Source organism: Uloborus diversus, chromosome 7 (assembly GCF_026930045.1).
Source record: "Uloborus diversus isolate 005 chromosome 7, Udiv.v.3.1, whole genome shotgun sequence".
Lineage (NCBI taxonomy): Eukaryota > Metazoa > Arthropoda > Arachnida > Araneae > Uloboridae > Uloborus > Uloborus diversus.
The window spans coordinates 142,081,885-142,099,876 of NC_072737.1; the positions used below are offsets into that span (position 1 = coordinate 142,081,885).

At 31.1% G+C, this 17,992-nt stretch overlaps 1 protein-coding gene across 1 annotated transcript in view; it reads left to right on the forward strand.

The window, feature by feature from the left end:
• LOC129225587 (DISP complex protein LRCH3-like) overlaps window positions 1-999 on the forward strand; it is an 84,220-nt gene extending 83,221 nt beyond the window's left edge. Inside the window, exon 16 of the mRNA XM_054860042.1 lies at window positions 716-999. Coding sequence (XP_054716017.1) covers window positions 716-898 — 183 coding nt within the window. The 3' untranslated portion in view covers window positions 899-999. The remainder of the gene's footprint in view (window positions 1-715) is intronic.
• Window positions 1,000-17,992: the final 16,993 nt, after the last annotated feature.

The following is a 17,992-nucleotide window of genomic DNA, read 5'->3' on the forward strand; positions in this document are numbered from 1 at the left end:
CCGCTTAGGAAAATGAATTGTATGGTAGTTGTTGCTAAGATAGCTGAACTATTGCAGTGACTCTTGGCAGATTTGCAAGGATGAAGGAGTCAATTTTAATAATTAGTTTCAATGATCTGCATTAAATACTATTTAATTTTAACTTTCTGGATCCTTGAACTGATTGTTATTTCTTATACCTAACAAATAATTAGCCATGGCTTAAAGTAAAATTGATGTGCAATTCTATGTTAAATCAGGGCTAAATTTTTAAGAAATAAAAGTGCAAAAATCTGTTATTCATCAAAACTTGCATTTAATACACTAGACAGTAAAAAGTTCAAAACTGAGCTCTCATATGAGTAAACCCTGTGTTGGATATTAAAAGAGGTTTTTGTTGTAAAATATATTCTAAGCACATTTAGATTTGTGCTACTACGTGTTATGTTTAACTAGAATGCTGCAAAATTGAAGATTTATTTATAATAATTGATTAATGATGATAATGTAAAGCATATTAATATTACTTTACACATTAATGCTCTTGTTGTTGAAGAATTTAATTTGCACCTAGCAGCCTAAAAGTTTTCACTTTGCTGTCGCAAATTGCGTGTTTTTTGCAAAAATAAAAGCTAGTCATTGGTTATTATTTGAAGTAAATAATTAGAAAAATCCTGTATGTTCAGTTTCAATGAAATTTTTAACCTGCTTGTTCTTGCCTGGTTTCTTCTTGCAGGCAGAACTGTGTAATTGGGCGGATTCTTTTATTGAATGGAAAGCTGCAAGAACTTCATTGCAAACCAAAGAATTGCCATTTTTGGCTGAATATCCTGTTTGTCAAGTCATTTTCTCCTGTTTTTTGCTAACTATTTTTATTAGCACAGCTGTTTTCTTATACAAATATCCGTCACCTTACTGAAAATGTTGTCTATTTTTATTAGCATTGCTGATCAAAAAGAGTGAAAATCAAATATATTATAGATTTTAGTTGATGTGTATGAATTTTTAATTAAAATTAGCATTTTGTATAATTTGTTTTCTTGGCTCATTTCTTTTTTACTATGATTACACTTTAAATTATGTGCAATTCAGTTAAATATTCATTTTCTTCCTGACTTAAAAAAAAAATTACCATAGCAACTCGAAACAATGAAATGTGCACCATTTGTAACAATATGATTGTTGTTTATAACTCATGTAGTCTTTAAAAACAAGGCTGTTAGTACCTTTTCATTCTTTTCTTTTTAGCTAACGACTTCAATCTCTTTTTGATGTAAATTTCTGTAACACAACAAACCGTCTGTAGCAAGGGGTTTTTGAGTCAAATTTTAATGTTCTAGAACATTGGTTCTCAACTGTTGGGTGCCGATCCGCAGAGATTTTTGCTTATCCCCGTTGAAAATTTTCCTGACTAAAAAAACAAAAGAGAAAATACTATAATAATAATTTTTTACTTATGTATAATTATATTTTTCATAATATTTAAAATTTTTTTGTTGCAGTTCTTTAAGAGCATTTTTTTCTTTTTTTTTAATTTTTTAAAAGAAAAAAAATATTCAACCATTTGCAGGGAATTTTTTTTTCTAGTAATGAAGATCCCCGAGTCGAACCCTCCCTCCCTCCCCGTCTTTTTAGGTTTAAAAAAAGGAGGGAGGGGAACATCACAGGTTCGTTTTTTTTTTTTTTTTTAACTTGCCGGCCCGCGGGTCAAAAAAGGTTAAGAAATGCTGTTCTAGAGCAATATTGAAATATACTCATTCTATTTATCTTTGAATGAAATCACTTATATTTCGACACATAGACAGGTTAGAATGATGATGACAGTAATGGAAAATTCTATAAATTAAGTTTAGCATGGATGTGGATTTCTCTTTAGTGCCTCCATTAAATGTACCTTCTAGTTGTGAAAAAATTCTACAGTATATTGTCCTTCAGAAGCGCACGAAAAATATTCGTTAATCTAAACTGCAAACAGATGAGAATGATAGTGTTGCAAGTTAGTTTCCATGCCTCTGATTGGACCAGGAGTCAGAATTTTCTCCTGGTCATTAACTCAGAATGGTCCTTCATGAACTCAACTTTTTTCCAGTAAATCTATCAAGTGTCAAATGATAATAATGTAAGTCATTTTAAGTTACTTTGAAACAAATTACAGATAAGTTTTTAGAAAAGTTGGTACATAATATGAATAAAATGTTACCTGTGTTCAAATTCAAATCCTTCTCCTTAAAGTAAAGTTCACGCCCTCCTGATTTTTCTGCCGATGTTTTTTAAAAGCTTTTCATTACTTGAAATCATCAATATGACTTCCATCACTTTCATTCAAACCATGACATATAATATCATATAATGATGCATGTATATAGATATACATATATATTTATGTATTAAGAATAATTAAAACAATGAAAGTTTTCTAAACTTCACCTTTAATATGTATAAAATTGAACCTCCTTAAAACAAACTAAAAGGAACCTTTGAAATCAGTTAACATTAGCTGTTGTTCATCCTATCCAGAAAGAAAAAAGCAACAAGCAATAGGGCAGATCGCAAATGTAGTTCGTTTTAGCAGTAAATTGTTTTCAGCCTGTCCAAATTAACGAGGTTCAACTGTACAAGGTCAGTTAGGAAAATATCCGACATTTGGCCAAAGAAAAAATAGTTGGCAAACCTGGAGAGTTGGAAACCTAATCTATCATGGGAAAGTTAAGCTCAGTATGTGCAGAAAGAAGTATTTTTAAATATTTTAAGACACTCGTTTTGGATTTTATTCTAACAAGAGGGAAATGTTAAAATTTGAAGTTTTCTTGTGAGTAGAAACCAAAAAAGCAAGCTTGTTAAATAAAACTAAAGTACAATAGATGACAAAAATGTAAAAAAGAAGAAAAATTTGCAGATACTGCTATTTACCTTCCCATGGCAGTAATCATTCTGAAAGCTGTCTCTTTTGAGACTCCCCACTGGTCTCTCAGTGGTGCTGTCATTGTTGGAAGCATTTCGAGAATGCCTATTTTAGAATGGTGTATAACTCGGCTGTTATTGCAGCCATAATGTCTCTTGTCTGAAATTTTGTTCCTTTTAATTACCTCTTGAGTTTGGAAAACAACCAGAAGTTGCAGGGGATCATATCAAGAGGGTAAAGAGCTTGTTACCACAGGAGTCAGGTTTTCTGGCAAAAATGTTGAAATCAAATGCAAGAAATGTGCTGGAAAATCGTTACTGAAATCCGCCAGTATCTTCCAAATGGTTTCCGCTTGGCTGTCACCTAATGGGCCTGTGTTGTAAGAAAGCCAGCTTAAAAAAAAATTATCTTTTTCCATCCACCAGAATAATCAGCAGTGTTTCTTTTAACCCTTTCCAATGTGGGTTATTAAAACTTTCGAAATATGGGGGGGGGAATACTATGAGTGGGTGTAATTGATCATATAAACATGGATTTTACAATTAAATTCTCAATAGGTGGTGTCCCCATTTGTTGGCCCCTCAATGGGAAGGGTATGGTGAAGTGTAACTACTTATGGACAGTCTCTTATTCTGCCAACTAATTTCAAAGCTGCAGCATTCTTATATAGAACGCATGTGAACACATGATTAAAATGTTGAGACATTCTACCTTTTTCAATCAACAGAACGTTCAAAAATTAGCAAATAGGATTAAATCCCTTTTTAGGACCATTAATTTTTGCTTTTGGATTTTCTTAATCATTATGGATTTAATAACATTATTTGCATTTACATACAGTTGGTTATCTATACAACGACTTTCAAGGGACCACAAAAAAGTCCTTAAGTAGAATGCATCCTTAAATAGAATGCTTCTAAAACTATAGTGAAGCATCCAGGACCGTGAAAAATCGTCTTTAGATAGAGAAAGTCGTTAAACAGAGAACCAGTTGTAGTTACATCACTCTTATTCTTCTAACTTCAAATAAAACTAATAAAAAAATTTGCGTTTTAGAGTTGTAAAACATCTTCCACAAATAGGAGGACTTGGTATCATCAAACATGGTGGATTGCCTTATGATTCCTTTTCTTCCACAATATAAGGAATTTCTTCCACTAACTGACAAAAGTAGGGAGGGTATGGAACATCGACTCACTTTGTGGCTATAAATCCAATTCACTTTGTAAATAAGCTGGGGAAAAATCTGCTTCTCTACCTGCAAATGAAATCTGAAATTAGAAAATTGTTAAATAACAATCAATTTTAAAATGCATCCAACTACTTTTATTTTAAATGGCAGAGAAATGTTCAAGCAAGTATCTTAAAAAGTTTCAAAATAACAAACTTAGAATGAAGGAAATTTTAATGCCAAAATATATTTGGATAATGGTCTTTTTTGTGAAGATTTTTCAAAACTCAATAAATTAAGCATTCAAGACCCTTGAAATAACAATTGTTTGCTCTGTTTAAAACTTTAATATGAGTGGAGTAGTTACAGATGACCAGTGATATTTCCATCAATTTTTCTGAGTGTATACTCCCAGTAATCCATCACGCACAATTTGTGTAGGTGATCATATACATAGTATGTCATAATATGAAAATTTAAACTTGAGGGTAATACGCTATTTGTCTAAAAAATGTTTGAGAGTATACGGCGTATATGGAGGAATACCACTGTATATGAACACCCCTGTAGGTGACAATTTATAAAGAATAGGATTTTTCTGATTTTTGCATTAAATTTCAGACTTCTCTTGAACTTATGTGAACTTTCAATTATTCAAAAAGTTCAACATGTGTTTTGGCTTTGCAAGGAATCTATTTTTTTCTTTTTATATTTTTATTCGTTTATTTATTTTTTTGATAAAAATATGCAAGCTTTTAGTTTGAAAAGACATCTAACAAAAGCTCTTATTGGATGCTTCTTCATCCACAAGCTAACATATGTGTGTAGTGAAAGGAGTCAAACATTTGTCTACATTTTTACTTCCTTTTACAAAAAAGGAAGTATTGTATACGCGAAAAAATTTTCACTCAAAAATCGGCCTTAATTTCCATTTTTCTCACCCCCGAATGAATGTTGAGTTTTTTTTTTCGACACGACCACAGGAGGATATATGCCTAGGAACCTACAGACACCCGAAATATCCATTTTGCCGACCCCCGAGTTAATTACAACGAAGTTTCTCGTGACGTCTGTATGTACGTATGTATGTGCGTATCTCGTATAATTCAAAAACGGTATGCCCTAGAAGGTTGAAATTTGGTACATAGACTCCTAGTGGGGTCTAGTTGTGCACCTTCAAATTTGGTTGCATTCGGATGTTCCTAAGGGGGTCTTTTGCCCCTTTTTGGGGGGAAATCATTAATTTCGATGTAAACTCAAGTTGTGTTACAATTTGTCGGACACTTGGAGATACATCGCCAAGTAATATGTAATTGATAAGTTGGCGACAAATTTTGTGATGGTTTTTTTTTCAATATGGCCACTGTTGGGGATATTTAGAGAGTAAACAATAGAATCACATCAAAATTGCCAATGATGGGGAAATGACATTAAATTGGAGTAAAAGGAAGTCATGTGATGCACACATCAGCTCGTTTATTGCTAATTTGTATCTCTAACATTGATTTTTAAACTTAAGGGGGTCCGGGACACATTTTGAAAAAATTTTTATTATGTACTTTAGAGTTTTGAAATTTTTTGAACTGATTCATCATTTATTTAATAAGCAAAATCATAACATAAATATGAAAAAAAATTATTTTCTTATTTAAATTTAATTAGTTTTTTTCAAAAAAATGGGGTTGCTTTAAATTGCTATAACTCAAAATATTGTTGGTCAATTTTCAATTTTTTTTCAAAAAAGTATGCACAAATATCTAAGCTTTAATTTTTATTCGGCGATTTTAAAAATATTGATTCAATAAAAAATAAAAAATATTTGAAGAAAAATTTCGAAAAATTCGAAGATACTTTTTTTTAAAAAAATCATAATTTTTGCAGTAAACGTTTCTTTCAAATTCGCCGAATAAAAATTAAAGTAAATTGCTTGAAAAAGATATGCTCCAAGTTTCATTACTTTATCTCTATCGGTTCCTGACTTATAAGAGTTTGAATGCAGGAAATCGGGAAAAATTGCATCATGGAGAAAAACGCGCTTAAAGTTTTAAAGTTATGTACACATTCGTTAGATGCATGCAACAAAAATAACTATAACTTTCGTTCTATTTAAGGTAGAAACAAGATTCAAACGTCCTCTTAAGCAGAAAAAAACGGAGCAATTTTTCAAATTATAAAAAAAATTTGCAAAATTTGAGGATTTTTGTGTCCCGGACCCCCTTAAATGATTCATTGTAATAAAATTTTAAATTTTCTCAATCAAAATGCTCAATGTTTAATTACCTAATTTTTAAGTGAATAAAATCCTTTTAAAAGTTAGATTGCATTCTGAATTTTCATTAATAATTCACTTATGCAATTCAAATACATATTGCATCAAATACTATTGTATTTGATGCAATATGTATATTGCATCAAAAAATGCTTCAAAATAAAGTATTAATTAAAATATTTTTCTTTCTTAAAAAATGTAAAATTAGTTATTTACTTTTGAAAATGTTAACACAGTTAGAATGTTGACCTTTAGAATGTATGAAAATTTAAGGGTTTGTCAAGTTCATGCTTAATGGATTTTGGGCATCCTGTTGTAGGCTGTATGCTCTTGTTAGCTAGATTAAACTAAAAGGGTTACAAAATGCTTAAACCCTAAAACATAAAAATAGGGTCAATGAAAAATACTGAGCTACCGTGTCTCAAAAAAGATAAGAAAGTAGTACAGTACAAGATTAGTCTAAGCTGTAGATTGAAAAAAAAAAAAAAAAAAAAACTAAAAAGACAAGGCAAAAAGAACATTGTAGCCCCCCAAATCACAAAGGTACAAAATATATATGATGCAAGAAACATGCTATGAATTATGTGTAGGGTCAGGTGGGGTAAAATGGGTATAGCCTTCTTTTGAATTTTCACTCAAGTATTTTTGTCGAAATATTTAGTTCCCAATTATTTTTCGTTTTATGCATACATTACATATGTTGAGAATAGAATTAAATGATTTTCACACATAATTTGATACAAATTTATTTTTGAGAGGAGTGTTTATGACTATATGTTTTGTATCCCCATTTTACCCCATGCAGGTGAAAATGGGTAGCCTATGGGGTAAAATGGGTATTAAAGTCTAAGAAGTGATAAAAAAAGCATACTATTTGTTCAATGCAGTGTGATAGTAAAGGCATAAGAGTCAGTTATCAAAATTTAACTATTTAATTTTAAAAAAATAGTGCAAACAGTAAATTTGACAAAATATTAATAAGGTTTCTTTGAACGCATGATATCCATACTTGTCTTTCTTTTAAAAAAGTAATGACCTATTGTTAATTTGTGGCTCATTAAAATTTTTTATTATTTGATGTTCTTCAATGAAATCCATGTCGTCTACATCAGGAAAAATAAAAAAAAAAAATCCCCCATCTCGGATTTTTTAAAAGTATTTCACCTTATAAAATTTTCCTCAACAGCCATATATTTGCCAATAAATTCTTTCTTGCTTGTTTCCTCAAAGTATAATACTTATACCTTTGCACCTGTGGTTAAACTTTGCTTCATAAGCATATTTTCAGCAGTTTCTATTCCAAATACTTCCTCTGAATGGAGACTTTTTCATCTATTTTTTATTTTCTTGTTTTTAAATTCCTTACGTTTTTCACTTTCAACTCTTAGCCTTTCTAAAACATCTTCGTTATTTATTTCCTGTATTTGCCAGCACCTGTTTAAGTTGTTTTAAATAAATCATGCAGGTAGCTGTCAAATCTGAAGCACTTGTTGAAATTGGTGACAATATTGCACTTTTCAAATCTTTATAAGGTGACGAAATTGTGCTTTGTGACGCATACTTTTCGGATTGAAACGAGGATGTGTTCCGAAAAATCAAAGGTAAATTAGAGTACATTAGAGAAATTGATAGAATCTGATTGCAATCAAATAAAAATGTGACGAGCAGCAGGCTGAGCCCAGCATATTCTGAGGAAATTGTTATTTTATGTGCAAATGCACACAAACACTAGAATAAGTATACCTGTGGTTTATTTTTATTTATTATGATAGAGTGAAGTTTAATTTATAAAATCATGGCATTGTGCATATTTTTATGTTTCAATCATTTTGAATTAACCACAAATGAATTAATATTCATTTAAAGGAAAATATGCTGTACTTTTTAAAACAACTTGCTGGAATGATAAGCCTAACCATATATACCCATTTTACCCCATTTTCAAAATATGAGATTAAAAATAGAAAAAAATATTTTTTTTCTTCCTGTAAGTTGAAGCAGCAATAAAAATGTCCAACTAAAGATATTATGACACAGTAATAAAAATTCCTCAAAAATCAGGAGCTGGAGATAGAAGTTTAAGTAGACAACATGCGGCATGAATTTATCGACTTCAATTTAAAGTGTTACCACTCACTAAAAATGATCTATTTAAAAAATATATTTTGTGATATAGAATTTAGAACAGCTAAGTATAATAACCAACTCAAAAAAATGTAAATTTAATTTAAAAAAAACTGACTTTTTAAACCATATATTTTGACTACCCATTTTACCCCACCTGACCCTACTGAAAATGGAAAAGAATCATAAAATGGTTCACTTTTCCTTGAACACTAAATGTCACAATACAAAACACAAAACAACCCTCTGTTGGTTGGGAGGGGGGGGGACTAAGTAAGGAAAGAAATATTGTTGAAAAATGAAAGAAAATAAGAAAAGAAAACTTAATATTTTGTGATGCTATACATCTATTTCAACTACTGTTACATAAATAATTTATCTCTATTTTTATATTTTGCTTTATTTTCAACAATTTATCAAACAAACAACTTTTAAATAAATGTGCTAAGTAGATCTCTAGCAATATAGCATTTGTTTTTTGTATTTTTCACCTGATAAACATTTCTAATCATTAATTTGTGTAACATCCTTTTTACAGGACCTTTTATGTTCACCACAGGATATACTAGGGGAACAAGGAGGACTTGTAAGAATTGCTATCACAGTACAAGAACTCATGATTCGTTGTAGCAAAACTTAATGTGCTTTTCTAAATCTAGGAAATAACTATTTTACTAGTCTTATTTCGAAATATTGTTCACGATTATCTGAACACTTACTGGTGAAAACATCATATGATGAGAATTGTAAAAAGTATTACATTAGAATAATGTCTAACTCAATGTCTGTTTTATTGTAAGAAAAACAGAACATAAAGCAAGGTGACTAATATTATTTATTAACATTATAAGTAGCATTTTCTCTTATGAAGAAATTACAAGAGGAAAAGAATCACAAATTATTCTAGTCATTTGTACTCTTTAAAATCAGCACAACAGATCACTACTACAATTTTTTTACAGATGTATACTTTTAATGAAGCATTTTAACTTCTTTTTAAAAAAAAATACTTTGAAAGAGTTTTTAAAAAATTGTAGCGATCATGTATAAATTTTATTTGTTATCTGTTGTTGTTCACAACTGTAGTCAGTGGTAGACCTACAACTATAATTGACGTCAGGGGTCAATATCTCTCTGTAACTCCCTTATTGGAATGATTATCATGCAAAATGTCAACATTAAGGTATAATTAGTATTTATTTAATTAAAGTTGAATTGTTAAAATGAGTTAAACTGTTAGAAAATTTTAATATTGAAGGAGAAACTACTTGCTTCTGGCAGACAAAAAAGCGAACAAAAGAAGCTACCAGTTAAAGGTTCTAAGCCGGTTCTAGTCAATATATGGATCCCCTATAAAGATCAAGTGTCCACTTTTGTCCATTTTTATTCCAGTCCAAGTTTATTCACCCCATCAGAAAAAATAATGCTTCCACAAAATGCTCCAAACGCCTACAACTGTGTTTTAGTAGAAAATTGTCTTGGTACACCATTGACTGTAGTTAAATGTAATGTGTGTGTGTGTGTCTAGCATTTTTGATTCAAGTGCAGTAGACGCTCTTTATAACGCCCCAGTTTTACTATTATTAAATACAGCCTGAGTAAAAACTTTAAGACCAGTATAATTTTCTTTGAAAAAAGGAAAATGAAATTAAAGGGATTTTAATATTATTGTATTATTAATTATTAATGTTCATTGGTAAGAAATAACGCAACAGATAGGATTTGTAAAGCATGCAATAACCAGAAAAGCAGTGGACTATTCAAAGTTAGCATTTCAGCTTGAGTAAAAACTTTAAGACCACTAGTATTTTTAAAAAACTGCAAGTACTTATACTGTAATAAATGTCAACTCAGTTAACAAGATTGTGGAAACCCTTCAACTTGCAGTTTTGGGATTAATTTCTTCTATGTTTTTGTCCTACTTGTGACGATATCGTAAGGTAAAAAGTTAACTGTTCAAGAAAAAGGGGTGATTGAATTTTTTTCTTCACAAAGATAAGCAGGCGTACTATTGCGAAAAAATAGGAAGATTGAAGACTGAAGTCAACATTTTTGTTCGATTTAAATACAGTTAGGGTAAAAGGAAATCCTGGGAAAACTTAAAGCTTTGTCCTCGCGTCATGGAAGAAGAGTTTGGAAATTATTACATTACCTGAAAAGTACTCAACCAGGAAACTTATTCAGACGATAGGTTTAAATGTTTGTCAAAAACGATATATAACACAATTAGAAGGTGTGGAAATTTTATTAATGCTGCAAAGTTGCTTAAACCTCATTTATTGAAAATGCACAATGTAGAGCAATTCAACTTTAGCTAGGAAATCATGACCTGGATAACCAATGAATACCAATAATTTTTTTTCTAACGAAAAGAAGTGTAGTTTGGATGGACCAAACGGACGGAAGTACTATTGGCATGATTTACTAAAAGAAAAAAATATTCTACAAGCGAATTAGATAGAGGCTCTGTCATAACTTGAGAGTGCTTTGCTTACAATGGTGTGTGCTCAGTTGCGTTTGTTTCAGGTAAAATGAAATCACAAGCATATCAAAATGTCCTCCCAAGTTATCTTTTACCAAATGCTGAATTTATTGCTGGAGAAAATTGAAAATATCAGCAAAACAATGCATCTATCCATCTGAGTAATAGTGCAAAAAATAGGCTCCAAGTAAACAATGTTGAAACTTTGAAATGACCAATTAAGTCTCCAGATCTTAACCCAATAGAGAACTTATTGGGTGACGTAGCAAGAAGAGTTTATGCAAAAGAGAGACATTTTACTTCATCAATAGAGTTGAAAGCTACTATCGAAGATGAATAGTAAAAAATACATCTCGAATTTTATCAAAAACTAGTTTTATTCATTAAAACAAGAATATTTGAAGTAATTTGAAGGAATGGCTCCCACACAAGCTTATAAATATTTGAATTTTTCTCCTCATATGCTTTTTTCTATGTTTTCCTTAAAGATTTTACTCAGGTTCAAATATTGATCTGTAATATTTTCTGATAATGAAACACTTACAATTAAATTTTTTTGTCCTTTTTACTTGTATTTAAGGTTGATAATTATCACTCATATGACTTTTTGAACCTAAGATTAAGGTGTGTCCAATTTCTCAAAAAAGTGCACTGGACTTAAAGTTTTTACTCAAACTGTAGACCTGCATTATCATGAGGAGATGCATTTTAATCATCAAACAATAAGAAAGAAGCTTTCATTAACTTTTTTTAGGGAGTGGGGAAGGGGGGCATTACAATAGGGTATTTGTAATGACAAAGGTTGTTAGAATGAGCGCCAACTGTATATGAATTTTCAGTTGTTGTTATTAATTTTTGTACAATTTAATGTTAAATGAATTATATTCATTTTCCTTTTTTTTTCTTTCATTGTACATTACTAAACAATTGTGTCATTTTTTTTCCTTGTCAATTATTCAAATGTTTCAAAGTGCTTGATGTGATATTTGCTCCCCCCCCCCCCCCCCCCGTATTTTAGCATTTATCTTACATAAATCAAATTCAAGCATCCTTTTTTTTAATTACTGTTTACTTAAGTTCATATGTATTCAATTTAATTATATACTTTTTTGTAAGTAAATTTTCAAAAATAAGTAAAAGAAGTATTCCTTGAAAATCTAAGGGCAGTGATCTTGACAATCTATAATATATAGCTATTAATTTGAATACAGACTTATGAATTTTGAGTGCTTTTTTAAAAGACAGAACCATTTACTTTTGAGTTGCACATTTTATCCAAGTAAAATCTTCTGATCAAACAAGCTAAATTTCCTTTTAAACATGCGAAATTATTTTCATTGTAATTGCATATCAGTATCAAAATCAGCTCAATCCATTATTTTTCAAAGTTTTTTTTTTCTTTTCTTTATATATATATATATATATATATATATATATTGTAATTTTGTATTTCTTGGTAAGAATCAGAGTTCAAAGAGTTTTGAAGCGCATTCAGCTCAATCAGGTCGAAAACTGCAGCCAAAAGTGTTTATTCGACCTTTGAAATCTTTGTCTCTATAATAAACTTTTTAAAAATTGGATTGAGCTGATTTGATACTAAACGCCTCATGTGATTCAAACAATTTCAACTAAGTCTGTTGATCCTTTGAAACTCAATGCATTGCAAAAGTTAGCTAAATGTTTGAAATAAAATAATTTTGTGTAAATAAACATTGGGAATTACATGCTTCCTGCTTTCAATAGTATGAGTCTTATTAATTTTGCAAAGTATGGTGATACACTGCTCAAAAAAATAAGCAGGTATTGAATTTGTGGGTTGATCTTGCACTAGGAGAATTGTATGGATGATTTATGCACTAATGACAGACCTATTCGGCTATATGAAATAAAACTGACCTTTGTTTGGTGGGGGGAAAATTCATTTCATTGAGCATTTATGTACAAAAGTAAAAGAACACAATTTGTGCTTTTGAAAAAAGCAAATTAAAAGAAAAGGTCTTTCTTAAAAAAAAATTTCTTTTTTTAAAGTTGAAAGCCAAATCTCACTCGATGGTGCTAAAATTTTGTCTTAGAGGTGAAACTCGAAATTTCATGTTGCAAAGTTTGAAAATGAGAAACATTTGCATTTTAGACTCTCTTCTTTCAATGCCAGAAAGAAAAAAAAAAGCTTATACCTAGATTTTATACAAGACTTCAATGTCCTTTAGTTGTTTTCAGCAGTGTAAGTTACAAACTATGATATTGATATAATTGCTTAGGTACTTGAATGACTTTTTTTATATCTTTTTATGTTTTCAACAAGGGTATTTATAAATTATAATAACAGATGCTTCATCTCATAAGAAATAAATATGTTTATGCTGAAAACTATGAATTATAAACAACTTAAAAAAATTATAATAATTGCCAAAACAGTTGCTTAAGAACTCAGAGCAACAGCAAAGACATATGGTCATATCCTACTGTTGCCATAATCTCAGCAGCAAAAACGGTGCGAGAAAAGTTCCAGATTCTTTAGAAAGTCTGTGGTCTATTTCTTAGTTGGGGGAGAAGGAAACTTAAAATTTTTTAAGAAACAAAATTTCTAATTTCAGCAACGGAAGATTTTACCATATTTTGTGGATATATATACAGATGGGGGACAAAATAATGTGAACACCTGTGAAATAAGGAAAAATCTTTATTAATAGAGGGTTGGACCACCCTTTGATTGAAGAACAGATTGAATGCGACGGGGGATAGATGCATAAAGGTCATGGACAACATTTAAAGGAATATTAAGTCATTCCCCCTGCAGAATGGTCTCTAATTCCGAAAGTACGGATGGAGGTGGAAATCGGGAACGAAGTTTGGACTCTAAATATCCTCATAAATGTTCAATAATATTTAAGTCCGGAGACTTGAGGGGGCCAGGCGAGATGTTCAACTTCACTGTCATGCTCTTCGAACCATTCTTGGACACATCTGGCAGTGTGTATGGGACAAACGGATGGACATGATCCTCTAGAATGCTCAGATAGTGATTAGATTTGACACGCCCATGCAGAATAACAAGTGGCCCAAGACCACGCCAAGATATCGCACCCCATACCATAATTGAGCCACCCCCATGCTTCACAGTCGGCAAGAGGCATTCAGGATTAAAGGCTTCTGAGGGCGTTCGCCAGACATAAACGCGCCCGGTAGTCTGAAATAGGGTAAATGATGATTCTTCTGACCATATTACCTGTTGCCACATCTGTGAGGACCAAACTTTGTGGTCTCAGCACCATTGACGTCGCTTGAAAGCATTAGTTGCTGTCACCAATTGTTTTCGAATTGCCACTCTGCCATAAATGTTCGCAGCATGAAGCTCCCTTTTGACAGTTTTTGTTGAAACGGGGTCCTGGAGATGGCTGGTCATTTCAGATGTTATTTCGGATAAGGATTGCTTGCGCTTTTGGGCTACTATGCGCTTCAAAGCTCTTCTATCCCTATCAGCAAGCTTTGACTTTCGGCCACTGTGGTGCTTTGAAGACGTCGTCTTACCTTCTTTCGTGTATGCTGTCATAACCTCTGACACCGTACCTCTTGCACACCCCAAAAGCTTTGCTGTTTCCGTAACCGATGCTCCACTTAAACGCACCCCAACAATCATTCCTCTTTGGAACTCTGTAAGGTCTGACATCTCAACTTATTACAGAAACTTAGAACCAAGCACGCAACATTTGTGACTACTGTTGAGACACTGATAAGTTCCTTTTCACGCTCACCAGGTGGCAGACTTCTGTTGCAGGTGGCGTGGCTGTACTATAGGTGTGAAATACGGCATACTTTTTCATAGGTGTTCATATTATTTTGTCCCCCATCTGTATATCTCACAGGTAGCATGTACTTGTAGTTTTTAAGTTTAGTCCTTTTATGCAAGTATTTATCTGAACAGATTTAGAGTTTACGATTAAATATAAGGTGGGACTATCTCATACTATTTTAGAATTTTTTATCTGCATCGCAGCCTGCAGAAAAAAATTCTGCTGCCTAGGCATTTAGGTGGCGATATGTGTAACCCTTGTCTTTGTATGTCATTACATCCTGAAACTTAAGCTTTTACGTTGAAAAAAAGATTCCTTGTAACCTACAGATGTGCAAAATCTTTTTGGAAATTTAATGCTCTTCTTTATAATTCTTAGTTTGTTTCATAATTTCCCAAACATTATGAAATGATTTTCCAATGCTTTGCAAACTTGCACGATGTTAGAAACTTGTAGCTAAACTATGTTTTAGTTTGAGTAGTACTTAAATTCCATTTCTATATAATGCAGAATTGATTTCAATACATCATATAGAAATAAAATATGGTGGAACTGTGATTTTACATTTTCTGTTGAACTAATGATAAAAGATGTACCAAGCAGGAAAACGTAGTCAAAGGCAGGGCTAAAAATCTATGCATACTGTTTAAAAATTAACCATGAACTAGAGGATGAAAGATAATCTTATTTGTTTTTAGATTTAATTTCATAAATAGCACATTTTATACTAACAATATTTCACAAAATTGGCTTTGTAATTAGGTTCAAATTTGCCTCATGGTTGGTATTTGCAAATAAAAATTGTTTTAGAGTGTTTATGCTTTGAATAGTTTGATCAGCAATGAGGACATCTTATATTATTTCTTCATCGTCATCATCTAAAGTGGGTATTAAATCCAATATTGAAGTACTGTCAGCCCCACTTAAACAGATATCAGATAAATGAATACTCCGCTTATACAAATAAAACCTCCCGGTACCGAATATTTCCCCATGGACGCAATTGTTAAAACTCCCCCACTTAATCGAATAATTTCCCCTGATAATCGAATAATATCAATCAGCTTTTAAATATTTTTCCTGGGAAAATTTTTGAATAACTTTTTAAAAAAAAAGTAAGTGAACATAATTTTAAACCATAAAATATAAAGTAATATCCCTGACAACTGGGGAGAAAAACAATATTCATACTCCATCAAAACGTTTCCACTATTCTATTAAATTTCTTTTGCCTTTGTCATTACAAAAAAAAAAAAGAATAATGTAGTCGATAATTAAATTAAAGAACTCAAAAATGTGCACTTTTTAGACGATGATAAATTGATAAAAATTAAATGTAAGATACGGACAGAGGGGAGAAAGGGAGTCAGAAAAGTTCTAAAAAGAGCTTGAGCTAGCAATCCCCTATTATGAAATTTTTGAAACAATAACGTACTGAAAAAAGATGCCAAAACAAAGATTTCATAACTCAAGTTGCATGTTACTTTTTATAATTTTCATATGTAACTGTGCTATATCTACTATAAACTATTTTGTTGCTTATTTAGCTTGTTTTAAAAACTTTTAGTAGTAACATTCAATATTTCCTTCATATAGCTTTTGCTTCATTATTACATTTTAAGACAAATGCTGTCAATTTAGGAAGGTAAATAAAATTTCCCCCGCTTAATCGAATAATATTTCTTGGAACTGAGGATATTCGATTAAGCGGGGGTCAACAGTAAATTCGTGATGGGATAAGACGATACAGGTGTTATCGACTTCTGGAAGGCTTTCCCTCCGGATAGAACAATAAGTTAAAACAGAAGGAGTTCCAGACCGCCTTCTAACAGCTACGAAACAAATTTAATCTTTCAAATTTATTAAAACACTTCTGTGAATCTTGTAAGTTAAAAATGATTTTGATCTTTTGGTAGAAAAACATAGTAAGGGGAATTTCGAAAAAGAGTTATGCAAAATTCGGAATGTTTTAACATTATTAGTATACTAATTTTCAGAGACCAACAGAAAATTACCGTGGGAAGCGGGATAACGTACGAAACGAACCACATAAATTCGAGGTTCCACTGTATTTACTTTTGCAGTACACTATAGGCTAATTTATTATTATTATTTTTAATGGCGATTTTCTTTTCTTTACATTTAAGGATCAAAATGTTTGAAAATTTTCACATAGGCTATTGCATTTCTGTACATTAAAATTATTTTCTCAAACAATTCAATTTTATTTCTTATCCCTACATCATGCTGCCCTAAGCTCCATGAATAGTGCTTTTTACTCGTTTTAAAAGGTTCTTGAAAAGGGGAGAGAGAACCCCAATAAATCTCTACCCTATATTGTTTGCATTGCCTCAAATTGTTTAATATTGCCACAAATGTGTTTAGAGTTATCAGTCAATGTCCTGTTTATTTCTTTCAACAAATATACATTGAGAGTTTATTTGTATGAATTCCCAAACCTATTACTTCCTGGATTTTTTATGAATGTAATTATTTTTGAAACACATGAAATTTCTTAATAATAACATGAAAACATATGAGTTTTTTAAAAGTTTTTTTCAGCAATGATCGGACATTACTTGTTTTTGTATTGAACAGTTCAACCTATGTATATATATATATTTACACACATATAAAAAGGTGCATACTGTTTAGTGTGATTAAACTTTCCTTCATAATTTAGTGTATTATCAATTAACTAAAACTAGATTTATTCCTGATGGATTTTCGTTATTCTATCCTTGAGCTTGCATTTCTTTATTATGTTTTACTATAATAAATATTCAGAAAATATTTTTTACAATATATATTTATCTCGTCTTAGAAAGTCTCATTTTCTTACATAACATCATAATTCTTAAAGAAGGCAATGTACTTAGCAATTCTCTTGGTAGTGCTCAATTTTAATTTAATATTTAAATTTTAAAAATGCCTTTACTTAAGTCAATCTGGACACTCAAATGAATTGTATGCTCAAATTATAGTTGGAAGGAACTTTGTAATTAATCTTAAAGAAGTTTTTTAAATGTGGTGTGTTATTTTGATGTAATTTTGTAAAATGAAATGCAGAGGACTTTAATTATAATGACCCTATTGTGACTATCATTTGGAATGCATTACATAGAACTATCATATTTAATCTTCAAATTCTTAATGCATCTTGAGATGTAGTGGATTCTGTTAGATCCATCGGTGTTTATATTGTATAGGTGCATTGTGATTGATGTCAGCTGCAATTCTAAATTTTTACAAGTAACTACAAATAGTTGAGTTC